We start from the raw sequence: 27279 nt of genomic DNA on the forward strand, positions 1-27279 counted from the left end.
TACGCTGGGCCAACGGGGGGGGGGAGGGGGGGCAGGTTGCTGATTAACCCCATCAGGATGATAGGTTAAAGTCCAAGGAGTGAGAGCAGAGAGAGCCCATTCACGCACACTGCTTGTGCCAGTTAAGGTGAGGGGGGGGGGGGGGCAGAGGATACTACCTGCTGCAGCTCTTGCAGTCTGTAGCAGAGCTGGGAACAGAACCCAGGAGTCCTGGCTCCCAGTCCCACCCTACTCCCACCCACAGCTAGCATAAAACCCACAAGTCCTGGCTCCCCACATCCACAAAAGCCACACACACAGGCTATGCCACAAACACAAACCTTTTATTGAGGCTGGGACAGAGTGACAAGACAGCACCAAAGCCTTAGGGTGGGAGGGTAGCGCTGGGGAGACTCGGGGAGGAGCCAGGAGCTGGCGTGCGTCGGAGGGGACCAACTGGCATCTGAGCGTGCAACCCCCACCGGGATGGTTCTACAGCAGGCATGAATCCAGAGGGGGAACTCCCAGCATGCAATGCTCCAGCACATCCAGTGGCAAGGGGAAGAGACAGTCCATTCTTCCTTGGACCCACAGGTCAACACTGGGATTCCTGCCCAAACTGGCCTGGACCCTCAGAAGACAGAGCTATTCCCATATAATGGGGGAGGGGGGCACTGTGTGTTTGGAGGGTGTTCAGATGGAGGGGCACAGAGTTGGGTCCCATCCACTTCCCGCACTCAGAACTCATCCCCCCGCCCTTGGCACCCTCGTGTCCTCATGCCCCCATTTCACCAGCGTCCTCCTGTGACGCACGGGGGCGTGCGCACCTAGGTCTGCGGGGTGGAGTAGAGGCTGTGATGGTGGCTGGCCTGCACAGTGACCTGGGAGAAGAGCAGTGGGGTAGTGGGGGGCTGCCCCCCCAGCCAGTCTGGATCCCTCCCAGTCCGGCCAATGGCTCCATACCAGCTGCTGCTGCCCAGTCGGCCTGCCAGGCTGCAAGGCAGAGAGAGGAGTTACAGGGAGTGGGGGACCCAGCCCCAGCACACCAACCCCCATCCCACTTCCCAGAGCAGGGTTCCCCCATCTGCCCCACCCAACCCCAAGCAGACAGAAATCCAGGGGTCTTAGCTTCCAGCGTGCAATGCTCCAGCGCCCCAGCAGCAAGATCGCAGGAGGGACAGTTCTCCCCCAGGAGCCTTAAACTCCAATGGAGTGGGGAGGATCCTGAGAACTCCCTTCCCACCCATTAGTCTTCCCTGATGGGAGTATTACCTGCTGCTCTCCCTGGGGAGGGGCTCGCTCTAGTACTGCCCGGGGTCTGGAAGGTCAAGGGGGGGATTACCTGCTGCCCTTCCTCCGGGGGGGCCCGTCGTTCTCATACTGCCCAGGATGGTCAAAGAAGTAGGACCGGGAGCCCCCAAGCTGACCATTGATGATGTGGCCAGCACTCTGCAGGGGGATAAGAGAGAGGCTATTGCTTGGGGGGGGGGGGGCTTTCACTTCACTGCCCCTCTTTCTCTTAAGTGGCTGCAACCCACCAGACTGACCCACAGGACAAGGGCTGTTCTGTGAGGGGAGGTGTAGATTCCCCCCCTGTGATACCTTGTGGGGGATCCCCTCCTATCAGATCTGCCCCCCGCCTGATGTAACAATCCTGCCAAATGGGGAGCAGTATCCCCCATTTTGCACCAGCCCATCTGTACCAAGGGAAGGGAGTTGGGGGATCCTCACTGCTCTGAGGCACACTGTAGGGGAGACCTTCCCAACCTTAGAAGCCAATTACTGACATCTCAGCAGGCCGCTCCCCATCGGCATAATGAGTCCGCAACTCCCTCTGACTGTGAGTTGGGGCACAAGCTCAGAAAACACAATTGCTGGGGCAGCAAACGCTGACAGGAAAGGAGCAAAGGGAGCCAGAGGCCTATGGAGCTAACACAAGGGCTGCTAAACAAGAGTTGTGTGAGCCCAAAAATCAAGAGACCAAAATAGGCATGTTGGAAATCAGGCCTAACTGATGGACAAAATACTGAGGGGCTGGGCTGTCCTGCCCTTCACCCTATTCTGGAGCCCTTCGAAGATAAGGGCTGGGGGGACTCAGGTTGGCAACATCCCGGGACAGAGACAGGAGACCAGGAAAAGAGACTGCCTGCCTGCCCCCCATCCCATGGGACCTTGGAATGTACCATGACATTGTTGTGCCTTTGCTGTGCTGACCCTAGAAGATGCTCTCATCAGACTGGGCCAAAGAAAGGCCCAGATTGCCACTAGCTTTATTAAACGCAAACACCAGTTGGGAGAGACTGTCACCCCCACCCCATGCCTCCTTCCCCACTCCCTTATTTCTTGTCTTTCCTCTTATGCCTCCTGTCTAGTAAGTGGCTGGCTTAGCCAGCTCAGACGGCATATTTTGCAACACTGCCATACGCCTGTGCCCAACTTGTGTTTCTCCAGCAGGGAGGCCTCAGTGGAGGGCTGGCCCCACAGATGGAGGCTGCACTTCTTACTTGGCCGGGAGTTTTAATTTCCTGTTGTGCATTTGTCTTGTTTTGTTCTCTAGGGACCAGGGCTGAACCTTAGTAACGACACCAGCTCAGCCTGTCTGAATGTATCTGGCCTCTACTTATTTCAAATGATTTCACAGATTCACCTACTTAACTGTACCTGGTACCCAAGATTCAGAAGACATCTAATGGGAGGTTGCCATGGGGCTGAGCAGACCATGGTCTCCACTCAAAGCTCCAGTTAAACTCTGGCTAGAGCCGGACAGTGCAAGAGTCATGACAATGCCTTTGATTCTGTGTCGTTATTCCTTCAAAATTAACCCAGTAGACCCTGCTCCACTCCCACAACCCTGGGCTCCCACTGCCCCACTCACCAGGTCCTGGGGAGGGCGGTGGACCCGGAAGAAGCCCACCAGCAGGGCAGTTGGCAGCAGCTCCCACACAAAGAGGATGAGGCCAAAGACCAGATATCCTTGGTCCCCCAGGTCAGTGATCAGATCCGCCTGGAGGAGGGAAGGGGAGACAGCTCAGATTCCTTTGGGAGTCTGGCCACCAGCCAAAGCAGGGTTCTGCAGAAGGGCTGAGATGCTGCCCCTCAAGAGCAGAGAGCAAATAGTGAGGGAGTGATTATGCCCACTCCCCCAAAAGGGGAGAGCTAAAGACACCAGTCACCCTGGAGAGGCTGTGCCCCTGACTCCCATGATCCCCCCCACCACACACATCCCTTCACTATGCCCTACAGCAGCGATGTGCAACCTGTTTTGTTTTCCTGGCTCAGCACCCGACATACATGCAGCGGGGGTAGGAGGAGTGGTAGGGGAGCAGACCAGCGCTTTAAATTAAAGGGGCGGCAACAAAATGTTCTTGGCTTTTTTTTTTTTTTTTTTGCTCAACAAAAATGTTCCCACCTCTGGGGGTCGCAAATGAAAAAAGGTTGAGTACCACTGCTCTAGAGCCTCTTCCCAACTACCACATGCACCATCCCTCCCAGACCTTTGGAGCCACATACTCCCTCAGCTCCACAATCTCTGCCCCGCAATACCTTGCAGGCCCCCCTCATCTGCCTCTCCATTGGTGCCACCCCCCCTCCGTAGAAGTCCTGCCCCGCCCACACTGACCTGGTCTGAGACATTGTACCAGTCGTAGTCGAAGGAGTCCAGCCGGGTGTGGGAGCTCAACGCCAGGGCCACTAGGTTATAGCACGCACGGCTGGCATGCAGCAGCACCATGGTGCCACCAATGGCTGCTGTCTGGCACACGGTGGTGCCCTGGGGGAGGGAGGGAGACAGACAGATGCAGGCACCATTCCAGAGACCTGACCTCCACAACCCATACCCACGACTCCCATCAGCCCCATATCCCCTGACCCCACCAGGTAGCATGGTCTCTGGCCAGTTGCTAGATGGCACCCCTAGAGGGGAAAGCTCCATGACCCATTCCCCACACACCCCAAACCTGCCAGTCTCCCCACCCTGGGGTCAGGTGGGAGCCAATGCCCCCTAGAAGTGAAGGGCCCCATATCCCACCCCTAACACCCCTCAGCCAGCCAGTGCCCTGGCTCTGGGCCTGGATTGGAGCTAGTGTCCTCTAGAGGAGAAGGATGCATCTCACCTTGGCCTGCAGGTAAAGGCTGGTGCTTGGTGAGCCACGAGCCACAAGGCAGAGGCAGAGCGCCAGAGTAACAGCCCCCAGCACAAAGAGCGAATCGTTGATGAGGACTCGGGTTAGCACCACGGCCCAGGGCTCGGCCTGCCCCATCCGTACCACGAAGGCACAGGCCACGTTCACGGTCAGGAAGAGCAGGCTGGTGCCCAGGCAAGCCCCACGCACAGCCAGCCTGCAGGAGAGACTGAGACTGGGGAGGGAGCCTGGAGATACACTGCTCCCCTCCTGTCCTGGGGGTGGGAGATCTGCCCCCCCCCACGTCCCTTCCATCCCTGCCAGCTTCCCTGCCCTGTCCTCACCAACCCCTCCAGTTCCCCCTTCCCCACTCAGGGCAGCTCCCTTGCTGTTCCCTGCCCCTCCTACTCTCCCCAGCTCTGCTCCCCACCACAGGTTCTCATCCCTGCCCCTCCCTCATCTCTCCAGCTTCTCTCCCTTTGCCCCAGCTCAATCTCAATCAAGCTTTGCTGCTGGGCTCAAAGGATGCTATTGGAGAGGAAGATGCCCACTCAGAGAGCCAGCCCTGTCCCACTTCTCCCTCCAGCCTTCCTGCCCAGGGAAGAGGGGTGGGCACAGAGCCTCTATGCTCATTAGGCCAAAGCCACCAGCACCAGGGAATGTAGGGGACAGAGCCAGGGTGAGAGGGCCCCAGTTCAGCTGAGTGACTTCTGGGTTTTATCCCTGAGTCTGGAAAGGGTGTGGAGTGTAGTGGGTTCCAGTGGGATGGGGACGTCAGGATCCCTGAGTTCTATTCCCAGCTTGGGGCGTGGAGGGCCAGTAAGTGACCACATGGATATGGTATGGGAGGGATACTCACAGGCCTTTGGTCATGTTCGGGTGGTACTTAGCTTTAGCCTTGAACACCACCTAGGGAAGGGGGACAGAGTTAGGGTCACAGCCTAATGGGCACCCTCCACTAATGCATGCCCCTTGCAGCGTGGCCAAGAAGGCAGAATCCAAGGGAGATGAGTTACAGATCATCAGCAAACAGAACACTTCTCCCCAGCAGCAAGCGCAACCCTCCCTGTGCAGCCCCTCTCCTTCTTCAGCCCCCCACAAGACTCATCACTAAGGCCAGGATTTCATTACAGGATTTCATTCCCCACCCGCCTCAGCAAGCCCCAAGGACAGACTGCTGCAAGAGGAAAAAGGCCCTGTTTCTCATTCCTCAACCCGAGTCAGATAGTCCCCTCCCTCCATTCCACTCCTCACACCCACAAATGCGACCCCAGCTGATCTTCTGCCCCATGCTGAAGTCCGCTCCATAGGGCTCGGACAAAACCCTCAGCATAGGAGGACAAAACCCTCTGGGGTCTAGATACTCTTATGACCCCATCATTGGGGTGTTGGCACCTCCACAAATATTTATGCAAGCAGCATATAAAGAGAGTTCTGTCCTCAACTCTGAGAGAGGAATTGAGTCTAGTGGGTTAGAGCAGGGAGCTGGGAGTCAGGACTTTTCGGTTCTGTCCCCAGATTTGGAAGATGAGTAGTGGGGATTAGGGATTAGAGAAAGGGCTGGGAGCCAGGATTCCTGAGTTCCATCCCCAGCTCTGGGAAGCGCCAAGCAAGGAAAAGTGACACCACATGTGCAAAAACCCAAGTTGGTGGCTTTTCCTCACACAGCTGAGCTGTGCAGTTCCCCTCCCCCCAAAACTGATTTACCTGGGCAAAGTAGAGGTTCATGAGTGTCAAAGTGAAGAACTGGAGGCAGACGGGGCAGCAGTAGAGCAGCCAGTAGAGGAAAGGGCCCAGCTGGTTGGCCTTGAGAGTGTTCTTGAAGTAGAAGGAGAAGAGTGTGGTACGGAGGGTGGCCCAGAGCAGGCAGAGGAAGAGGAAAACGGTCTGATAGCTGAGCTTCTTGTGCCGGTAGAGTAGCACCAGCCACAGCTGGGCATAGACTGAGAGAAAGAGTAGAGCATACAGGGCTGTATATAGTGCTGTGAGCCCCAGCTTGACTGCCGGAGGGAAGGCTGGTGTCAGGCGCTGGGCTGGCACAATCACTGTTAGGTTGCTGGCAGTTTGCTCCATGCCCAGCTGTCTCTTTGAGGGGAGAGTGCGGGGGGGGGGGGGGGGGGAGGAGAGGAAGGACTCAACTAGAGGAGGTCTATAAGGGCAGGCATCTCCTGAAAGCAGGTGGAGGATGCAGCAAGGCCAGCATGGAGCAAGGGAGGTGGATTGTAACACAGAGGGTTTGAGGTACCAAGGGGGGATACCCTACACAGGGAGTTTATCCTGCGCTGAAGGGTGCTATTGCTGGGACAGCTTGTCCTAGGGGGTTTCTTTAGGATAAATCTGTCTGTCTTAGATAAGGGGTACTGATGCTACAGGGGTAGGGCTCAGTGTGTCCTAGGCTAGGTGCTGCTGCTTTAGGAGGGGGCACGGTATGTCCCAGACTCAGGGTGCCACTGCTATGGGGCACAGCGTGTCCAGAGATCAATTCCCTGTCTGATGTGCTGAGTCCAGCATGCAGAGGGAGAACCAGCTCCCGTGGATGTACAGGGAGGGGGGGGGGGTTCCAGCAGATCCTGGACACCCCCCCCAACAGTTCCCCAACAGTAGCACCAGCTGTGGGCATCACAGCCTCCCCCACAGGAAGAGGCAAAGTCCTGGGGCACAAGAGCCCACAGGGGCCCTGGCAGGCTCAGGCTGCTTCATGGAGAGGGACAGCCCAGGTTAAAGGCTCGACAGAGAGCTTGGCCCGATTCCCAGCTGGGGCGGGTATGCTCCTGCCAGGGGACAGCCCCCACCCCAGCACCCTCCCAGTCCTACCCAGCCTCACTGGACACCAGGGTCCCCAGCTCACGAGGGTCTCCAGGTTAGAGCCCCCGGCCCCTCCAGCTGGGGTCCCGTCAGCGCCTCCCTCTCGCTGAGAGTCCGCCCAGCACGAAGCGCCCGGACCCAGCCCAACGGGGAATCCTGCGCAAGGGCCCCTGGCGCGCCCCTACTCTCCCTTTCCCCTCCCCGGGGTCCTCGGACGGCCCGGCTCCCTCGCCCCCCCCACTAAGAGACCCCCGCCTTGGTGTCCTCGGACGCCTGGGTTCCCCGGCCTCAGTCGCGGCAGCGGCGATGACAGCAGCCGGCAGCGACTAGCTGCGCAAACTGCGTAACCTTCCCCCACGCAGGAGACAGCTCCGCCCCCCGCGCAAGCGGCGTAAGCCAAAGCGGAAGAGCCCCGACCATAGAGAAGCGAAGCCGGGGAGAGCGTCATTTCCTGCCGCCATCTTAGTTATGGGCAAATGAAGCGCACATACACTCCAGCCAGTGCCCCCACTATATCCCCCGGAGCCCATCCAGCGACCCCGAATAACCCCCCAAAACCCCGATATGTCACTACCCTAGTCCAACCCTGCAACCCCATAACCCCTACCCCTGCACTCCCCTGTGCCCCCACCCTGCTGCCCCGCAAACCCCCCGCCACGCCCCACTCGCCCTGCTGGCAAGGGGCTGAGGGGTGGCCGGGGTTGGTGCAGGCAGCCTCATGAACCCGGGGCGGGAGAGGGGGCCAGCTGTGGCTGAGGTCACCAGGGGGCAGGGCTTCCCCCGTGATGTAGGGCTCGCTGATTGGGCACGGCGGGTGCCAGTCCCTATTGCCGGGGTGACTGAGGCTAGGTCCGCGATCCCGGGTGTAACTAGGGGATTGATAGCACCCCCCCCCCCCGGCGGGTGAGTGGGGGAAGGGAAATCCCAGGAGCTGAGGGGGAGACTCGGGGATGGGGCTGGAGGCGGAGCGGGAAACGACCCCTGGGAGTGGGCGCGGGGAATCCGGAGGAAGGGGCACGGGGGATCAGGCAGTGCTGGGATATATGTCGGGGAGTCCTGTGCCCGAGCGAGGGCCCCGGGGCTATGCACCCCCTGACACCCCGCTTCTTTTGCAGCGCGGCGCCCGGGCGCCATGCCCCGCCCCTGAGCATGTTTCGCATCCAGGAGTTCCCGGACGAGGTATTTCCCGGGCAAGAGCAGGAGTCGCCTGCTCCCCCTGAGTCGCAGCGGGAGGCCACGTCCGGCTCCAAGCAGCTAGGCACCCCGGCAGCTGGTGAGACCCCCGCATCCGGACTGGAGGGGACAGCCCTGGACTCAGCATGCTCATTTCCCCCCACCCCTAGAGCATTGTCCACAATGGGGGAGGGGCTCAGATCTTTCCACAGGGGCTCTTCTGTCCCCTGTAACTCAGCTCCTTGCCCCTCTCCCTGAGATTCCCAGACCTTTCCCGGGAATTTCCCATCCCTAAAAAGCCCTCCCCCTGCAGGTGTCAGCCCCTGATCTCCAGTTCTTCCATTTCCTATCCCTGCACCACAGACCTGCGAGGCCGGATTGGCTCAGACCCCCCCTTGGAGCCAGAAGTTCCGGATGAACCAGGTGGGGCATTCTTTCGGGCACGCTCACGCTCAGCACCCCCAATCCTCTGGGCTGCCATGCGTTACGGACGGGAGCTGCGCAGGATGAGTGATGAGTTTGACGTGGCACTACAGGTAAGATAGGTGTAGAAAGGGTGGGGGCACATTGCTAGGGGATAACACCCGGGGAGGAGGGATGAAATAGGAGAAGGAAGGACAATCTTTGGATGTCATTGGTACAGTCAAACCACCAACCCAGTGAGCTCTTACACCTCCAGGTCTCATGTCTAAGACCTGTGGCTCACATTGGACCCATAAGATGCTGGAGATGGGTGGGAGGCAAGTTTAGAGAAGCTAAAAAGTCCTCCTTGCTCACCACAGAGGGAGCTCCCCTCCAGCACCACTGCAGGTGGGCCTATCCTTGTCTTCCCCTCACACAGATTAGGTGGAGTGGCATAGCTCAGCTGGCCAGGGCCACCAGCATGCAGGCCCATCAATCAGAGAGGCAGCCAGTTGACTCACCCACACAAGGGGGGGCAGACATGGAGCACTGCAGAGGGGCATGAGAGAGAAGAAAGGGAAGGAATAATGGGGGTTGTTTGTCAGGAGAGCTTGCTATGTAGGGTCAGTATTTGCAACTGAGGCAGTTGCAGTAGGAGTGTCCCCACTGTGCTCTCAGCATCTCCCTCCTCTTCCAGGTACTGCCACGTCCCAAGAGTGCAGGCACAACAGCCCAGATGCACAGGGGGAGCAGCTGGAAAGAGACCTTACAGGCCTGGCTTGGGCACAGACCTGCCCGTGATGTTCCGCCTAGGAGCCCCAAGTGACTGCAGTCCCCCTGCTACTAGGGGGATGAGACCAGTTCCTTGAGAGACTCCTCAGCAGGATGCCAGTGTCTTATGAGAGGACAGAAATGTTAGGGGAGCTTTTTATGGGGTATATTCCCCCAAATAACTTACTCCCTACCCAACACTGGGGGTAGGCAACAGCCCATCTCATTGTAGGGCGAGTCCCCATCCCTATCTTTGGGGGAGAGGAAAAAGGCTGGGTTTTCTACACTGTATGGAAAAGCTGTAATAAAAAAACAGATATTTTCTATGGCTGCCTGCACTAGTTTTTATTACATCGCTGTAGTAATGGTACAGATACTGTCACATATCCTAGGCATAAGGCAGACATTGATGCCCCCCACTACTTCCCGGACCCAGCCACACATGTCTACCATCATTCCTTGTCCTGCAACACCATCCCCCCGCATTCATGCCTGCCTGCCACTGTGCTTCCTCACCTCCAGCCACACATCTTCACCCCCACACCTTTCTTTAGTACTGCCCCAGCCACATGTGCCTACCAACCTGTCCCCCTCCTGCAGCAACACTTTCCAGCCATGTCTGTCACCCTGCCTGCAGCACTGCTCCCCACCACATGCATCTACAATTCTGACACTCCTGAAGTACCACCCTTTCAGTCAGGCATGTCTGCCAACCTATCCCACATGCCTGACACCCTCTCAGCACAGTCCCCTCTCCCCCAGATCACATGCATCTACCATCCTGTGCCCCTCCTGCAGCACTGCCCCTCCAGCCACAGACACACACATCTGCCACTGCCTCCAGTGGCCACATCTGCATGCCACCATGCCCCACGTCACTGTGTTTCCCCACTACAATGTACCTGCCGCAGTGCCACCCTTCCAGCCACAAGTTCCATCATCCCTTTTCCTGCAATGGTGCCCCCCAAAACACATTCCTACCCCCCAACACCACCCCATACACACATGCACCTTCCACTTTATGTCACTCCACTGGGGTCCCAGCAGTAGTGCCTGCTGCAGTCCATCCCCGCCAGCTCAGCCATGTCCTCTGGGCTGAGGTCCCAACCCCAGAGTTGGGCATTTTCAGCCAAGCGCGTGGGGCTGGCAGACTTGGGGATCACCCCCACACCCTGGTGCAAGGCCCAGCGCAGAAGTACCTGAGCAGGGGTGCGCCCCCGGCGCTCTGCCACCCGCTCTACTTCTGCCCGCCCCAACAACTGCCCACAGCCAAGTGAAGCATAGGCCTGGAGATGGATCCCATGGTGCCGGCAGAAGTCCCACAGCTCCCGCTGGGGCAGCTCTGGGTGGAACTCCACCTGCAGCACAGCTGGTGGCACCCGGCAATGGGCCAGCAACTCCTGCAAGTGTTGTAGGGTGTAGTTGGAAACACCAATCGCCCGTAGGTGCCCAGCATGGTGCATCTGCTCCAGTATCTGCCAGCTCTCCCAGCGTCGCTCCCGGTTGCCCTTGTCCTCTTGGTGCTTGCCCTGTGTGCCTGGCCAATGGATGAGATAAAGATCCAGGTAGCTGCAGGCCAGCTGCTCCAGGCTTCGCAGGCAGGCAGCCTCAGCTTTGGCCTTGCCCTGGTCCTGTGGTCCCAGCTTAGTGGTGAGGAAGATGTCAGAGCGTTCTAAGCCATGAAGGGGAAGCAGGGCCCCCAGCGCTTGCCCCATAGCCCTTTCATTGTGATAGACGGTAGCTGTGTCAAAGGAACGGTACCCATGGGCTAGGGCAGCTTCCACACACTGGGACACCAGCTCAGCACCCTGCAGGCGGAAAGTGCCCATGCCAAGCAGGGGCATGCGGGTTCCACTGTTCAGAAGCACAGTCTGCTCCGTGGGTCTGCAGAATAAATAAATGCAGGTGTTAGGCGGTGCCACCATCGCTTTCAGGGCAGCCAGGGGAGAGAAGGCCGTGCATGCAAAGCCAAGCCACAATCATGCACGAGAGGGAGGGGACGCCCATGCAAGCCTGTACCACAAGCACCCAAGAAGATACGCGTGTGAACCTGCCCCACAAGTAGGGTCTCGCCCTAGCCTGCACCGCGAGCGTGCGCGGGATGTCTGTGCAAGGCTGCGCTTACTGACCCTGCATCGCCCTGGCCCCAGGTGGCCCGTGCACTCAGCTCCTGCTGCCCAGACCCCGCCCCCTGCACGCCCCGCGCCCAGGCAATCCCCGGCTCTGCCCTCAACATCACCCACCCGAGCGACACACCCGCCGGCTCCATGGTTCTAGCGCAATTTCCTCCACGTGACCAGGGGCGGGGCCAGGACCTTCCAGGACCATCCCCGTCGTGGGGCGGAACCACTGGCGCCGGGGCCGGAAGTAAAGGCGTAATAAACGGCTATCGCGCGCTGCGCATACCTTCGAACTGTCCGGCTCCTTGGCGGGCACGAGCGGTGCTGCGCTGCTGCAGTGTTGCCGCTCTTCCTGGAGCAACATGCAGCCCATGGTGTACCCTATGTCAGCGTGCATCGTGCATCGTGCATGCACGTACCTCACGTTGCACTTCTGCGCCTTCCCAATAGGGGTGCAGGTACCCTGTATTTCATTCCCGTAGGCCAGGCATAAATCGTTGCACCCCTGACTTTAGGAGTTTAGGTGTAAATCAGCGCATGCACGTAGACCATGCTGTATTCCTGTGCCTTCTTGGGAACAAATCAGGATGCATGTATCTACCTTACACTGGATCCCTGTACCTTGGTATAAAACGGGGTGCATGTCGCATGTATGAATCCCAGACTGCATCCGAGGCTTAGCTAAAAATTGTGGTGCACAGAGCACACCTCTCGGTACAATTCAGAACACAGAGTTTGCTGAGTCTGCTGTTATCGTCCTGACCAATATTGTCTCTGTTTCTTTGTACTCCCTCATCTGTTTCTATTCATCTGTTGACACTGGAAGGGCAGGATTTGTCCTTTCTGGTTGTACAGTGCCTAGCACAGTGGGGTCCTGGTCCCTGACTAGGGTTCAGTGCCATAGTAATACATATAATAAAGGGAGAATGCATGTACTCCACATTGCACTCCTATATAAATCCTTGGTACCACTTCCATGTTACACCTTTGCATCTCATGGGGGTGCATCTACACTGTAGGGCTTAACTAGAAATAAACTATATAAATCGAGCTAAATCAATTGCATATCTTATTTCAAAATAGCTTATTTCAAAATAGTGAGTATTTACACAGCACTTATTTCCAAATAGAGCACTCTTCCTCTGACTTCCCTTATTCCTCTGGAGTTGGAGTAAGAAGTCCTCCAGCTTGACAGTATTTTGACACTATTTCAAAACAACTGCCTGTTGTGTAGATGCAGACAACGTTATTTCAGAATAGCTCTAGTTATTTTTGTTGCAGTGTAAACATACCCTCAATAATAAATCAGAGTGTATGGTGCATGCACCAACCCTACACTGCATCTTGCACCTCAGCTACACATTGGGATGCACATGCTTTTATGCTGCATCTCTGTACATCAGCTATAAATGAGGGTGCACACCAAGCATGAACCCACGCTTCATGCCTGCTCCTCAAGATGCATACTCAGTACATGCAATGTGTATGTGCTTTTATTGCTATATGGTGCATAGTCTCTACCTGCATGCTGCCTGTTATGTCTCTTTTCTTATGAGTCTGCATCCCATGGTAACAAAGTTGTGATATGTGTTTTCTGATGTGTACATTGTGGACATCTCCTGTGAGCATATGCTTATTGTGGGCCCCAAGCCCACTCAGCCCCATACCTGGGGGTATGCCAGGAGGAATCTCCCCAGGCCTGGGACCCAACACCAACCCTGTTACCCTCCCTCAATCCCATGGGCAATCTCTTCCACCCACTCTACCCTGTTACCTACCAGTCCTGACTCTGGAGAGCTGACCCTAGGGAGCTGTCCCTTCCCCAACACTGCCCCATTAAACCCTCACCTTTTGTGGAAGGTGGAACCCCCACAATTGTATTTCCCCTTCCTCACTTGACCCTAAGGGAGCGCCACTCCCTGCCCAACCCTGCCCCTCACATGATACCAACACGTTGTGGGACACCCCCCCCCCCCTTGTCACCCTCCTTGTCCTAATGGACCCCTCATTCACTGTGACCCCTCTGGCTTCGGGAAAGTCCCTCATCCCGCCGACCACATTATCTCCTGCCCGACCCGGGAGACCCCTTTCCCCCGAACCCTTCATCCTGCCAACACCGAGGGAGCCCCTCCCCCCCCCCCCCGCTCTCCATGGGATGCCAGGATGAGACTCCTTGGAGCAGAGTTAGGATGGGTCTGTAGGTTGGAGAACCAGCCAACGACCGCCAGAGGGCGCCCACTATCGCTATCTGGGCGCAGCTTGAAAACACTGGTGAGGGGGCGCAGAAGTGAATGAATCCAGACCGAGCCCCCCGCTCCCGATTCTGCTCCCAGACCCCACAGTCACTTCCCGCCTCAGGGGAGACCCCACGTATGACGCAAATCCTGACCCCCAAGCCCCCTCAGCCCTGAGGGTCTACTTGTCCCCCCGATCCCACTGACCCCAAAGCCCCCACCCCAAAGAAACACCTGACCCCTAAAGACACCTCTCAAGCACAAAGGGGACGCTCTCGCTTGACCCCATAGCCTCGCGCTGTCCCCAAGGAAGCCTTCATACGGTACCGATCCCACAGCGCCTCCCCCACTGAATGGGAGCCCCCCTCCCAACCGCCCTTCCATCGCCTGGGAGCCCCCCCCATCTATATCTCCATTACCCCTCCATCGCCTGGGAGCCCCCTCATCTTCCAGCCTGGTGGCGTCCCATCCCTCCCTGCAACCCTAGCAGATTTCAGTGCTGACCTGCCAAATTGCCCCTGCCCCGCCCGAGCCGGCTCTAGCAGAGGAATATACTCCCCCCCCCCCCCCCCAGTGCCGCCACTAACCTGTGCGGAGACATAGTCCTGTCCTCCGCCCCGCACCGGATGAAACGCTCGGAAAACGCCCACTGAAGGGGGGACTTCGGGACCCCTCCCTCCCAGTGTGGGGGAAGGGAAGATGCTCCCCCCTCCCCAGCTCTCCAACCCTCTCTCTGGAGAGGGACTGGGAGTGGGAGCTCCAGGACCAGGGTGGCATGAAGTGGCTTCATGGGATTAGCGGGGTTGGGGGATCAGATAAGGACACAGACTCTTCCCCCCACTGTCTTGGAGCCGCAGCCAATGGGGGTGTCTGAGGACTGCGAGGAGAGGAGCAGTCAGACAGGATTACAGAGTGCGCGAGGGAAGGGGGTGCCTCCCCCAGCCAGCGCTCCCACCCTCCCCTACGGACCCCCTGCTGGGAGAGAGGGCTGAAGTATCCAGGACACCCCCCCCCACACACACACACACTGTCAGGGCGTCTACCCCCTCCCTACAGCGCCCCCTGCTGGGAGAGTAGTTGCGGAGAATCCCCCGGAAAGCGATGGGGGGAGGTGGGGATACGAGCAGGTGGGGGGAGCTGAGGGCATTTGGAGGGGGATTTGGGGGCTGAGGGCATGTGCTGGAGAGCGGTGTAGGGGGAGCGTTGGGAGGCAGGGTCTGAGGGAAGGGAGGGAGCTGGGGTCGGGGAGCAGCAGAGACGCAGCTGGAAGGTGTCTGGCTTGCAGGCTGTCCGGGTACTATTTTGCAATGAGGCTATTGGGGACCCCGGTGCACTGATCTGCCCCCTGCTCGTGCTGTTTTGCACTGGGGGGCCCCTCCCCAGGGCCCTTCTCCTCCTGTCTCCGTTGGCCGTCTTAGGACACCCCCCACCATTGCAGGCTGCGCACGGTGCCCTCCCCAGTCATCCATCCCTCGCCAGGGTGGAGCATGAAGCTGCCAGCCGGAGCATCCTCAGCCTGTCCCCGGCAGCCGGGCTCGCTCCGCCGTTTTGCTGGTGCCCGCAGCCTGGCGGCAGAAGGGACCCCGTTCCCCCCCAGTTCGGGGGCCATCTCGGCTGGGGGGCTCTGCAGGAAGGGGCGGAGGCACAGGCTGTGGAGGGGATCGTGCCGACCCCCCCTCCTCTCCGAGCGGCAGATGGACCAGTGACTCCAGGAGCATCCCTGTGCCCCTCGAGCGCCAGCTAACGGGGGCCCGCTCCTTTGCTCCCCACAGATCCGAGCCCCGGCGGGGGAGCGTGTGCAGCCCGCCCCAGGGGGGAGGTGGTGCGGCGCCCTGACCCCACAACCAGGTAAGGGGGAGGCCGAGAAGAGGGGAATCTGCCCCCCGGAGCTAAGCTGGGAGGTGAGTGGATGCTGCCTGGGGGGAGTAGCGACCTGCCCCCCGCCCTGACTGATGCCCAAGGAAGACCCCCGGGGGTTCTGGGTGGGGGGTATTGGGGAATGCTGCCTCTTTTACATCCTTAATCCCCCGGAATGGATTGGCAGCCCCCTCCCTCCATGAGGAAACTTGCATAGAAAGAGAAAAAAGGGGATTGGGGAAAGGTAAAATTATGGGGGGGGGGGGGCGATGGAGGCAGCTGATCCGTATGTGCCCAATTCTGCATTCCTAGGCTGTCTTGCTGGGGCGGGAGAGGAGGACCAGACACCAGGGCTGCCACAGGGGGAAAGCTGGGGGAAAGGGAGGGGTGGGGAAAAGAATCTGAGAGATTGCTGACATCTGGGCCTTGGAATGGAGATTGGGGGCACAGGAGACCTGGCCATAGCCGAGGTGTTGGGGTTTCAGGGACCTGGCTCTGGTTTGTGTGGATTTTTAAAAAATGTTTGCAGTCTGCAGCCACATGGGGCTGCCTCCACCCTATAGAACTGTCCCCTAAAGCTGATGCTTCTCCCACCAAACTTCCCCCTGCAATCTTGGGGAGCTCCCCGGAAAGCTCTCTTTCCAACCTGTGGGCTCCCTCTATCTTCCATAAAACCCCCACCTGGGGCTCTTCCCCCTCTACAGAGCCACCCCCTCCCCAGCTCTGGCAACATGGGGCACTGAGTCTCTGCTCTGGGTCTCACTGTCCCTCGGTGCTGTCATCTTGCCCCTGGGGCTCTTCCCCCCCCCCCCTCCGCTCAACCAACTGTCCAGGAAATTCTGCTGCCTGACATGGCCTGGGTTCAGCTGCCTTTTCTTTGGTGGGGGAGGGAATCTTCTCAATGGGAGGCCATGGGAATCCCACACCCAGTACTGGAGTAGCCTGGGGTCATACATGAAAACTGGCCAGGAAATGGAAAACACCTTGTATTCGGGGATGGAGGCATGTGTGCAGTGCTTCTTATGAGAGGATAGGAGACATGTGTGTGCAACACTTTGCATGGTGGATGCATGTGCAACACCCTATAGTCACTATGGTGCATGTACCAACCCAGCCCTGCATGTACAGGGACACTGTGCCTACAGTAATGGTATACACCCATGCCCGGCAGCACACCTGGCAATTCACAGTCACCCATAGCCTTCTCACCTGGAGCAGTGCCCTGCACACTCACCCATGGTCCCCAGGCACCTGGAGCAGTAACCTGCATGCTCACCCATAGCACTCAGCACAGCGCCTTGCACACTCAAGCACGGTCCCATGCACCCAGAGTAATGCCTTGCACACTCTTCCATAGTTCTGTTCAGACTTTCGTGAGACCCTCCTAGAAAATTCAGGATGGAGGCACCTGACACAGTCTAAGGTGAAGTTCATGTGGCCCCCCAGCCAACCTCACAGCTGCCATGCCTACTCTTGCCATCTTAGTCCCCCGGCCTGCGGAAGATGGTCTTGTGCATGTTCACTAGCACAATATTTGCACACTCACCCCACTATAAGTGAAACCCTGCCCCACCCCGACTGCCCCTTCGCACACACCACCATTCCTTCATGTACCTCTTGCAAATTCACATTCAGACTGCAGAATGTCTGGGGAAAACTGAAACCCCTTCCCACCAGGTGTTTTTACACAGGACTGCAGCCCACTTGGAAAAGGGCATTCCCACCCCATGGGGAGGAGGCTCCTGCCTCCAAACTGGGAGGAGAGTTGCAGGATGGAAAGTGCAGGATGGAAAGTCCCTCCACCTCCATGTATCCCAAATGGGCGGGGGAGGTTGCAGTTATAGCTCAGCCTGCAGAAAGGCAGCCCAGAAAATGGGATGGGGGGTGAGCTTGGAATGGGGTGGGGGATGGCAAGGGGCACAAGCTTTCTGGGGATGGGTTGGAAAGAATGGAAGTCAGGGAAACATGGAGAATTCTGGGACATTCAGTGGGGCAGGAAGAGACTGGGGCAGAGGGCTCTTCCAGGCACTGGCCCTGGTCCCATTTTTGGGGAGTCTCCAATTGTGCCGCTCCCTTGCCTCAGAGGGGTGTTTGTGTGTGCGCATGTGGTTGTGGGGCAGATTACTGCAGATCCCTAAAACCCATTAACCTAGGCAGAGGAAGGGTCACCCTGCAGTATCTCCAGTTCCAAGACCACGGAGTCACCCCCTTCCACACAAGCACAGGTTGAGTGAGGAGCTGGAGTGGGGGCAGACTCCAAATTCACAAGCTCTGCCAGCAACTGGTTGGAGGGGTACTGGTGTGGGTCTGAATTCTCCATTCAAGGCTGGCTCAGGGGGCCACTTCCATTTGCTCCCCCTGGCCCGCCATGGGGCCAATCCTGCTGTCCATGCAGACTGATGGGGCAGCTAGTCCCACCAGGGCTTGGAGAGCGCACAAGAACCCCCCCTTTTCCAGAACCCAGCTGGGGCAAGTGCCAGCCCTGTGGTGCCAAGCTGGTCCCAGGCCCCATTCATGTCTGGCTGGTGCTGTTTCTCAGCCCACTGAGCACAGACGGGGCCTGTGAACCAGCTACCAGCGCTGGTGTGAATCATTGGCATGGATCATGGGGCACAGAGTCAGAGAAGCCTGGAGTCCTGGCTCCCAGCCTTCTCCTCTCCTGCCCTCCTCCCACTGGAAGAGCAGAGAGGACTGGGAGCCAGGACCCCTGGGTTTCATTTCCAGCTCTGTATGGGGAGTGGTTCCACTAGCTCAAGACTCCTGTTCTTAACCCGCACCCTGTCTCCAGGAGGGGAGGAGGATGCAGTGGGCACAGGTGGCTGACCTGGGATGCACTGTGTTTTGCAGTCTCAGGTGTTAAAGGGCCAGGGTGGGTATTGCCATGGTCGTGCTGGGGAAAGATGGGGCAGAAACAGAACCCGGAGAAAGGAACCCAAAGATGAGCTGGCCCAGCTGTAGGGGGAAGAGTAACTAGAGTTCCTAATGGCCTCTTATGGATGGAAGCTATGACCCCAGCAGTGTCTGTACCCCCTGAGCATCAAGCCATGCCCTTAATAATGGAGTACACACTCCAGAGCCCCCCAACCCAGCAGCCCCACCCATTCCCTTCCAGGCCACAAGGAAATGGGGCTGGTGTGGAGGAGAGCTGGCAGGTCACCATTTGTCTTCCTTACTCCTCACTGTGCCCTTTACTCTCTTGCAGGTCCTGCCCGCCCACCCTCACTCCCACCATGCCTCTCCTGTCCCCCCTTGGGGCCTCTACCTTCTTCCTCCTCCTAGCCTTGAGCCTCCCGCTGCACCAGGCCAAGGTGGAGGAGGGGTTTGGGGGCCAATCCCAGGGGGCATCGTCCCTGGAAGGGGCTAACGTCAGCAACCTGTGCCAGGAGTACACAGAGTGCCAGGAGGGGGTGATCCTGCCCGTGTGGCTTCCCCAGAACCCCTCGGTGGGTGACAAGGTGGCCCGGGCCATTGTGTATTTCGTGGCGCTGATCTACATGTTCCTGGGCATGTCCATCATCGCCGACCGCTTCATGGCCTCCATCGAGGTCATCACCTCGCAGGAGAAGGAGATCACCGTGAAGAAGGCCAACGGTGAGACCAGCACCACCACCATCCGCATCTGGAACGAGACCGTCTCCAACCTGACGCTCATGGCACTGGGCTCCTCTGCACCTGAGATCCTGCTCTCCATCATCGAGATTGTGGGCCACGGCTTCCAGGCAGGCGACATGGGTCCCAGCACCATCGTGGGCAGCGCCGCCTTCAACATGTTTGTCATCATCGCCGTGTGTGTGCACGTGGTGCCTGAGGGCGAGACGCGCAGGATCAAGCACCTGCGCGTCTTCTTCGTCACGGCCGCCTGGAGCATCTTTGCCTACATCTGGCTCTACCTCATCCTGGCCTGCTTCTCCCCGGGAGAGGTGGAGGTCTGGGAAGGCCTGCTCACCTTCCTCTTCTTCCCCATCTGTGTGGTGCAAGCTTGGCTGGCCGACCGCCGCCTCCTCTTCTACAAGTACGTGCAGAAGAAGTATCGCGCTGACAAGGCTCGGGGCCTGATCATTGAGACGGAAGGAGATGCAGCCCTCCCCAAGCTGGAGGTGGAGCTGGACAGCACCCAAGCCAATGGAGTGGGCGAGGCAGGTAAGGATGGGGACGAGGAGGCCCGGCGTGACATGGCACGCACCCTGAGGGACCTGCGGCAGAAGCACCCAGAGAAGGACATGGAGCAGCTGATTGAGATGGCCAACTACCACGTGCTGGTGCAGCAGCAAAAGAGCCGGGCCTTCTATCGCATCCAGGCTACCCGCATGATGATCGGAGCAGGCAACATACTGAAGAAGCATGCGGCCGACCAGGCACGCAAGGCACTGAGCCTGCCAGAGGTGCGCCCCGAGGATGACGACTTGCTCACCAGGGTGACCTTTGAGCCGGCGCTCTACCAGTGCTTTGAGAACTGTGGCGCAGTGGTGCTGACAGTAGAGCGGCGTGGCGGCGACGTGGCCCGCACAGCCGTGCGTGTGGATTTCCGCACTGAGGACGGCACAGCCAATGCCGGCTCAGACTACGAGTACGCCGAGGGCACACTGCTCTTCAAGCCAGGGGAGACACAGCGTGAGATCCGCGTGGGTATCATCGACGACGACATCTTCGAGGAGGATGAGTATTTCCGCGTGCACCTCAGCAACGTGCGGGCTGCCTGGGCTGAGTTGGGCACCGAGCCACCCCCCAAGGCCTGCCTGGGCCCGGCTGCTACTGCCACTGTCACCATCTTTGACGACGATCACGCTGGAATCTTTACCTTCGAGGGTGCCTCGGTGCGAGTCAGCGAGAGTGTGGGGGTCGTGCGAGTGCGGGTGCTGCGCACCTCTGGGGCCCGGGGCCGCGTGGCCCTACCCTATCGCACCGTGGAGGGTACTGCGAAGGCTGGTGAGGACTACGAGGAGGCAGAGGGCAAGGTGGAGTTCCTCAACGACGAGACCACGTGAGCGACATGGAGGGGGCAGGTGGGGGGAATGCCAGAGGGGAGTAGGTGCAAGGGGGCAAGGTGGGAGGAAAGGCAGGGAGAACACAGGCGAGGTGGGACTGTGGGGGAGCCATTGGGGGAAGGGACAGCTGCTTTGGGGGGCAATCAGGCTGAAGGCATCTGATGTGTATGTGAGGGGGACAGTGCCTAGGGAAAGGCGGGTCGAGGACAAGGCATAGGTGTGGGGAATCAGAGGAGCAGGTACCTGGGAGGAGCCATGGTTGCTGGGCATCTTGCCTACACTTCCAGGATAGCAGGAGGTCCCTGGATTGGGACCGAGGGGCACCAGCAGAGCTTGGGGCAGAGCCCAAGGCTGGGGTAGCAGGGGGCTGCACACCAGATGGAAGGACACTGCATGAGGCAATTGCTGGAGCAGCCATTCTCCCCAGTGGCTGAGCTTGGAGCCTTGGTGGGGTGGGGGAGCATCTGCACTTCAGTACAGCAGGGAGCAGGGGCCATTTGCTGTATCTACCTTGCAGCTCTGGACACTAGGGATTCAATCCCAACCTGCTTAGTGGGTGAAAGGGAAAGCATGGGGCACCAAGTCCCCTCCCCCATGACTGTACATGGGCTCTCCCCTCCATCCCTTGCCCCCTGCCGCCTCCCCAAGTCAGTCAACAGCACAGAAAATGGAAAACCAATTTCAGAGAAGGGTACATCCCCCCCAAACCCCTCCATGGCAACAGTGAGCTGCCCCCTTCTCTCCTCCCTCCCCCCTTATAAGCCAAGCTAGGGGGTTGAGGGAGCCCTGTGTCTCCTGTTTGCCAGTCCAACAAGAGGGCGAATGTGCGTGTGCGCGGGGGTGGGGTGAACCTGCGAGGGTGAGCAGATAGTGGGTGAGGGCGGTCATGCCCCCAGCAGGAGTGGTGCCCGGCACACCAGTAGTCAGGCGTGGTGGGTGAGAATGGCTGGGATGCTGCCATGGGCTCCCCCAGCAGCCTGCCTGCTATGGGGTAACTCAGGCCAAGGGGGCAGGGCAGGGGCTAGTTGGGCTCTGTGCTGGGATGGGTTCTCATGGAGATTGGGGAACATTAGGACCACCAGGGTATATGGGGGGGGCACAGGCTGCACTGAGGGCGTGAGATGCTCTGTGCTGAGATCCCTGCAGCTGGCAGATAACCCTCCCTTGCTCCCCCTCGGCTCTCTTCCTTCCCCCCACCCGCCACAGCTGCTTCCAGCACCGCCAGAGCGAAGGGCCCTTTGTGCTCATGATTAGAGAACAGAACAGATGGCGCCAGGCGGGGGAGGGTACGGCCAGGGATTGCACTGCCAGGGCCTGAGCCCCAAGTGACCACAGCAACGGGGTTGCAGGGGAGCCCATAACTAGGATAGCAAGGAACTGAGGATCGGGAGTGAGGGGCCAGCTGAGCTGGGAGGGAGAATCCAGGTCTGGGATGGCAGTGGATTGTGGGGCAGAATTGAGGGGCACTGGCAGAGCTAGGTGGGGCGTAGGGGAGCCAAGGCTGGGATTGAGGGGCACCACAGAGCTGTGGGAGGATGGGGAGACCAGGGCTGGGTGAGCAAGTGGGGATGGGATGGGATGGGATAGGATTGAGGAGCATCGGCAGAACAGTGTGGAGAGGCAGGGGCTGGGAAAGCTGGGGTGGGGGATCCAGGGATATCAGCAGAGCTGGGGGGAGTCTCAGGGTCACTAATGGGGTGAAACATCTGATTCCCCTGTGCTCTGATAATGGCCAATGGGATTGTGGGGCCTGGAGCCGCCCCCCAAATGGGCCCAAGCCCATTGGCTGATCCCCTCCCCCCATTCAGCACTGCAGCATCCATTAACCCCTAACCTGCTGCTTGACATTTGGGGGAAGGGTGGGAGAAGGTGAGGGGGGACAGAAATCTGTGTGTTAGGGGCGTGGCAGGTGGGTGGGGAGGGGGGAGGTTGCAGTGGAGGGGCAGTGTTCCCAGCTGTTCCATCTGGTAATTACCTTCCTCAAATTAGCTTTGAGTTGATGCTAGCTGCAGGGAGGGACTAGTCATGGGAGGGGTATGACAGTCTGGGCAGCGGGCTGACTGTGTACAAGCTAAGACTGTAGCCCAACCTCCTTCTTGTGGGGCAAGGATCCCCCTCCCCAGTCAGGGGTCATGGCCACGGACCCTCATCTGGTCCAGCTGGAGCAGACAGGCCAGGATGAGCTTCCCCCCCTCCTCTCATACAGCAGCCTTATCACTCTGTGCCCTACAACCAGCACCCCATCTCACCCCCAGCCAGCACCCCATTTCACCCCACACGCCCATCTCATCCCCTACCTCGCAACCCACACTCCCATCTCACCCTGTGCCCTGCAACCAGCCCCAGACCAGCACCCCCATCTCACCCCCAGCCAGCACCCCATTTCACCCCATACCCCACACCCCCATCTCATCCCCTACCTCGCAACCCACACTCCCATCTCACCCTGTGCCCTGCAACCAGCCCCAGACCAGCACCCCCATCTCACCACGCCTCTCAATCTCTCCCTTCAGGAAATTCATCGAGATTAAAATAATTGACGACGAGGAATATGAGAAAAACAAGAATTTCCACCTGGAATTGGGCCCCCCTGAACTGCTGGAGATGGGTCTGCGGCACGGTATGGGGGACACAGCCCATAGCATTGGGGGGGGTGCAGTGTGGGTGGGGCGCTGGAGCGTACACGGAGGTGGGATGGGGAAAGCCAGAGAGTAAACATTCCCTGGGCCTCTTCTTACCACAGGAGACTCTAACGAGAACCGTCCCATGGAGGGGGAGGAGGGGGCTGCAATCGCCAAGATGGGGTGCCCCAGTCTGGGGGAACACTCTAAACTTGAGGTGGTGATTGAGGAGTCCTACGAGTTCAAGGTAAGTGCCCAAGTGTGTCCCTTCCCTCCTTGCCCCCATGCACTTCCTATGCCCCTCTGGCTCCCCATGCTCCCCTTCTGTCCCCCCCAATATTCCAGGTGCCCCATTCTCCTGGAACCCACAGTATCCTGTGCAACCTTTCCTGCCTCCACCCCAGGAACCCCTCATGGCCCCCACTGCTACCCTGCTGAGCTGGGGCCAGACCAACTCTACCAACCTTCTCAGAATACATCTTCCCCACTTCATACCTGTCCCCTGTGCTGTCTGCTCCAGTGCCCTTGTGGGCACAGCTGTGCTGGGGGCGGGGGGGGGGGGGGGGCGGGGGGGAATGATGCACCAGACACATGGGCAACTGCTCTCTTCCCTGGGATCCTTGTGTCTCTCACATGAGGCTGCCAGAGCCAGAAGGCCTTTAGGTGTGCATCTGGAGCCCAGGTGTGAGGGAGTGCTTCCATAGGTACCCTGCCCCCCAACATCTCTGCCAGCCCCCAGCCTCCCAGCATTGGGCATCTGGGCTCTGCCCCATACTATCATAGCCCCTACACTGGGCTTTAGGACTCTGCCCCCCATCTCACCCCTCTTTATCCCCCCTCCCCAGAGCACTGTGGACAAACTGATCAAGAAAACCAACTTGGCGCTGGTTGTGGGGAGCAGCAGCTGGAGGGAGCAATTTGTCAGTGCCGTGACGGTCAGCGCTGGTACGGAGGAGTGGGGTTGGGGGAGGGCATCCCACTCAGGGAGGGGCAGGACTCAGAGGAGCGGCGGGGCAGGGCCGGACCCTACGCTGCTCCTGCCCCAGGACACAATGAGGAGGTGGGTGAGGAGCACTGTGTGGTTCAGGGAGGCAGTGGGGTGTGCAAGGGGTTACCCCACTCTTACCTCTGGCCCCCCCAGGGGACGAGGACGAGGACGAGACAGGTGAGGAGCGGCTCCCGTCCTGCTTTGACTACATCATGCACTTCCTGACGGTGTTCTGGAAGGTTCTCTTTGCCTTTGTGCCCCCCACCGAGTACTGGGGGGGCTGGGCCTGCTTCCTCGTCTCCATTGCGCTCATTGGGGTGCTTACCGCATTCACCGGCGACCTGGCCTCACACTTCGGCTGCACCATCGGCCTCAAGGACTCGGTCACTGCTGTGGTCTTCGTGGCCCTTGGCACCTCTGTGCCTGGTGAGTGGTGCAGGAGGCTCCGTGCGGTTCGGGGGCTTGGTGCCTACTATCATGAAGTCACAGAGCTGTATGGCCCCAGTCTAGTGGGCTGGGCCCCAGGGACTCAGTTCCACCAGGGCAGGCCTGCAGCCTCTGAGCCTGGGCCTTTGGCACCAACAATCTGTGTGTCTCTGGGGCTCCCTGCAGCAGACCTAGCCAAGCCAGCACTAGGCTTGGACCATGCCCCTTTCCAGCTGCAATGCTCCCAGGCATATTCACAGCTACACAGGCTGCCTTTTCGAAACGAGGCCCCCAACACTGAAAGCAGCTGAAAGTCCTCAGGTTAGCACAGAAGAGGGTCCACCCTGGTCAAATCAGTGCCCTGACGCGCCAGCCAAGCTGTACTGGATGCCAGCACTGCCCCTCTCCCTCTCCCCCTTGCCTGACTTCCTGGGGTTTTCAGGAGCCCTTATTTTGTGGGCGGTTTGGCTGGTTTCAGCCTATAGTCCTGTTCAGTCCATCCCTCCAGCCAGGTGACAGCCACCTCTGTGCTGTCTTTGCAGGAGACCCATTACAATATGAAGTGTAGAGGGAAACTGGGGCATGCATAGGCTTCATACAAATACAGCAAATCCCTACTTTGTCACAGGTGCTGAGTAGGGGTGGGGGTGCTGTATGGGGGGGGTCTCTGTGTTGGGGTGGAGTGAGAGCAATCAGGGGGCTCTGTGCTTGGTGAGCAGCGGGGGACATAGGGAATTTGGCATGGGGGCAGTGCTGTACTAACTCCCAGCCCCATGTCACCCCCTACAGCATGCCCCCTAATTTCTCTCTTCCCCTGCACTAGGCTAACAACTCTGCTCCTCTAACCCCCACACCCCATTCAAACCCTCCCCTGCTCCCTGACACCATTTCCCCTGCTCACAAACCACTCCCCCCACTACTTCCTTTATCCCTGTTTTGCCTCCATTAACCTCTCCCCCCACTAACCTCCCTCTTCCATTGTAGACACCTTTGCCAGTCGGGCAGCGGCCATCCAGGACCAATATGCAGATGCCTCCATCGGCAACGTGACGGGCAGTAACGCAGTCAACGTCTTCCTGGGCATCGGGGTGGCCTGGACCATTGCGGCCGGGTACTGGGCCAGCCAGGGCCAACGCTTTGTGGTGTCACCAGGCACGCTGGCCTTCTCGGTCACCCTTTTCACGATCTTTGCCCTGCTGAGCATCGCCGTGCTGATGTACCGGCGCCGAGCACCCGTGGGCGGAGAGCTGGGGGGTCCCCGCGCCCCCAAAATCCTCACTGCTGTGTTCCTCTTCTGCCTCTGGCTCCTCTACATCCTACTGGCTGCTCTGGAGGCCTACTGCCACATCCAAGGCTTCTGAGAGGCAGGGCTGGGAGAGAGACCCCTGCCCTCTGGCTGGGGGAACCCCCCCAGTCCCAGCTCAGGTGGGGAGAGCCCCTCTGCCCCAGTCCCTGGGTGGGAAGGCCTCTGGCTGAGGGTGGGAGGAACACTCATCAGCTCTGGGGAAAGCCCCATAATTCCTGGGAGGCAATGCCGACGGCTCAGCTCTGGCTGGTGGAGGGAGCACAACAGGACGTTCCAATCTCCCCCACTGCCTGCCTCCCTCAGACTGGGTAAGCCACCCACACGGGGAGTCCCCTTTCCCCATCCTGGGCCCCCATCAAGCTCTAAGGAAACCCCGAGTCCCTCCTCAGTTCAAAAGGGAACAAAGGACATTCCAACTGCCCCCCCCCAGTGCAGTTTGGATTTAGCAGGGGGCAAAGGTCATTCCATCACACACACACACACACACACAGCGAGCTCTTCCTGCCTCAAGCGCCTCCCACCTGCTGCCTCCCCACCTCTGCCATCAGGGCAGGAAGGATGCAGGAGGAGGTAGCCCTGCATGTAGATGGTAGAAGAGTTGGGGAGGTGGTTAGTAGGGGTTGCTAGGGAATGTGGCATTTGGCAGCCCCACCAGATCAGTACACAAACGGGAAGGGGAGGGTCTGACACTCTCCCTCTCCTTCGCTTTGTTTTTTAGCGTCCCTGCTCCTAAGCACTGGGACTCGTGTCTTCCATCCCAAAACATTATTATTCATTGATTCCCACTGGAACAAGGGGGAAGGACCTCTCCATGGGTCTCAGTGGGGGGGGAGACTCCAAATTCAATATTGGAGTCACCCCACATTGCCCTCCAAACAGCACAAAGTCTTTTGCTAAGGAAACTAGCATCAAACTAAAGTCCATGCCCCTCATGTCCATTGTGCCCCTACAGAGCCCAGATTTCTATTCTGTTGCTTTTATTTTATTTAAACGATAGAAAAGAATATTTTATTTTGTATTTAAGAACAACAGCGCTCCATGCCTCAGATGCCCTTCCTGGCAAATGGGGATGTGGGAATAACTGATGCAGCCATAGCCCCTGTTCCGTGCATGGTGTCCCGTCCTGGCGTCTGTCGTTAGCACCTGTGTATGTATTTGCACTTGTCCCTCTGTCTGTCCGTGTCTGCTTGTTGCTGGCTGGTTAAACCTATAATGTTTCCTGCCCCAGTTGTCCCCTGGTCCCTGTCCCACCCCCATTGCCTGCACTTTCATTTGTAAAAAAAAAAAAACAAAGCAAAACAAAAAAAAGAGAGAAACAAATAGAAACATAAAACTTTGTACTAAAAGTGTTGTGTCTTTGTGCTCCAGAGGTCACTGACTCCAGTCTGGTCCCAAGGCATGGGGGGAGACAGGCCGGGGGGATGCAATACTGGGACTTTTCCTTCAATTCATCAGGTCCAAAGGCCATTTCTCGTGGCTTCAAGAGGCACC

At 58.6% G+C, this 27279-nt stretch overlaps 4 protein-coding genes across 9 annotated transcripts; 2 read left to right on the forward strand and 2 right to left on the reverse strand.

Moving 5' to 3' along the window:
* Positions 1 to 302: 302 nt before the first annotated feature.
* Positions 303 to 7411, reverse strand: GPR137 (G protein-coupled receptor 137). Its single transcript, XM_006129652.2, has 7 exons — positions 5808 to 7411; positions 4960 to 5009; positions 4092 to 4317; positions 3599 to 3748; positions 2855 to 2983; positions 1322 to 1428; positions 303 to 972 (listed from the first exon to the last, which is right to left on the reverse strand). The coding sequence occupies exons 1-7, from the start codon at positions 6171 to 6173 to the stop codon at positions 807 to 809; spliced, it is 1194 nt and encodes a 397-aa protein (XP_006129714.2). The 5' UTR covers positions 6174 to 7411; the 3' UTR covers positions 303 to 806.
* Positions 7412 to 7608: 197 nt separating this feature from the next.
* Positions 7609 to 9577, forward strand: BAD (BCL2 associated agonist of cell death). Of its 2 annotated transcripts, none has more exons than XM_075939070.1 (4): positions 7609 to 7808; positions 8021 to 8178; positions 8442 to 8614; positions 9178 to 9577. In XM_075939070.1, the coding sequence occupies exons 1-4, from the start codon at positions 7624 to 7626 to the stop codon at positions 9304 to 9306; spliced, it is 645 nt and encodes a 214-aa protein (XP_075795185.1). In that variant the 5' UTR covers positions 7609 to 7623; the 3' UTR covers positions 9307 to 9577. The 2 variants fall into 2 exon arrangements, with proteins under 2 accessions (XP_075795185.1, XP_075795186.1); XM_075939071.1 differs by having other exon boundaries at positions 7609 to 7754.
* Positions 9578 to 9580: 3 nt separating this feature from the next.
* On the reverse strand, positions 9581 to 14305 carry LOC102449948 (glyoxal reductase-like). Of its 5 annotated transcripts, none has more exons than XM_075939061.1 (2): positions 14193 to 14305; positions 9581 to 11135 (listed from the first exon to the last, which is right to left on the reverse strand). In XM_075939061.1, exons 1-2 carry the CDS (start codon positions 14204 to 14206, stop codon positions 10271 to 10273), a joined length of 879 nt encoding a protein of 292 aa, XP_075795176.1. In that variant the 5' UTR covers positions 14207 to 14305; the 3' UTR covers positions 9581 to 10270. The 5 variants fall into 5 exon arrangements, with proteins under 5 accessions (XP_075795176.1, XP_075795179.1, XP_006129712.2 ...); XM_075939064.1 differs by lacking the exon at positions 14193 to 14305 and adding an exon at positions 11658 to 11771; XM_006129650.4 differs by lacking the exon at positions 14193 to 14305 and adding an exon at positions 11495 to 11621.
* A 569-nt stretch (positions 14306 to 14874) lies between these two features.
* Positions 14875 to 27046, forward strand: LOC102449703 (sodium/calcium exchanger 1-like). The gene is made up of 7 exons (XM_014576858.3): positions 14875 to 15453; positions 18665 to 20443; positions 22961 to 23067; positions 23191 to 23315; positions 23914 to 24013; positions 24210 to 24482; positions 25467 to 27046. The coding sequence occupies exons 2-7, from the start codon at positions 18693 to 18695 to the stop codon at positions 25841 to 25843; spliced, it is 2733 nt and encodes a 910-aa protein (XP_014432344.2). The 5' UTR covers positions 14875 to 15453; positions 18665 to 18692; the 3' UTR covers positions 25844 to 27046.
* Positions 27047 to 27279: the final 233 nt, after the last annotated feature.

The sequence above is a fragment of the Pelodiscus sinensis genome, chromosome 11, assembly GCF_049634645.1.
Source record: "Pelodiscus sinensis isolate JC-2024 chromosome 11, ASM4963464v1, whole genome shotgun sequence".
Classification (NCBI taxonomy): Eukaryota; Metazoa; Chordata; order Testudines; family Trionychidae; genus Pelodiscus; species Pelodiscus sinensis.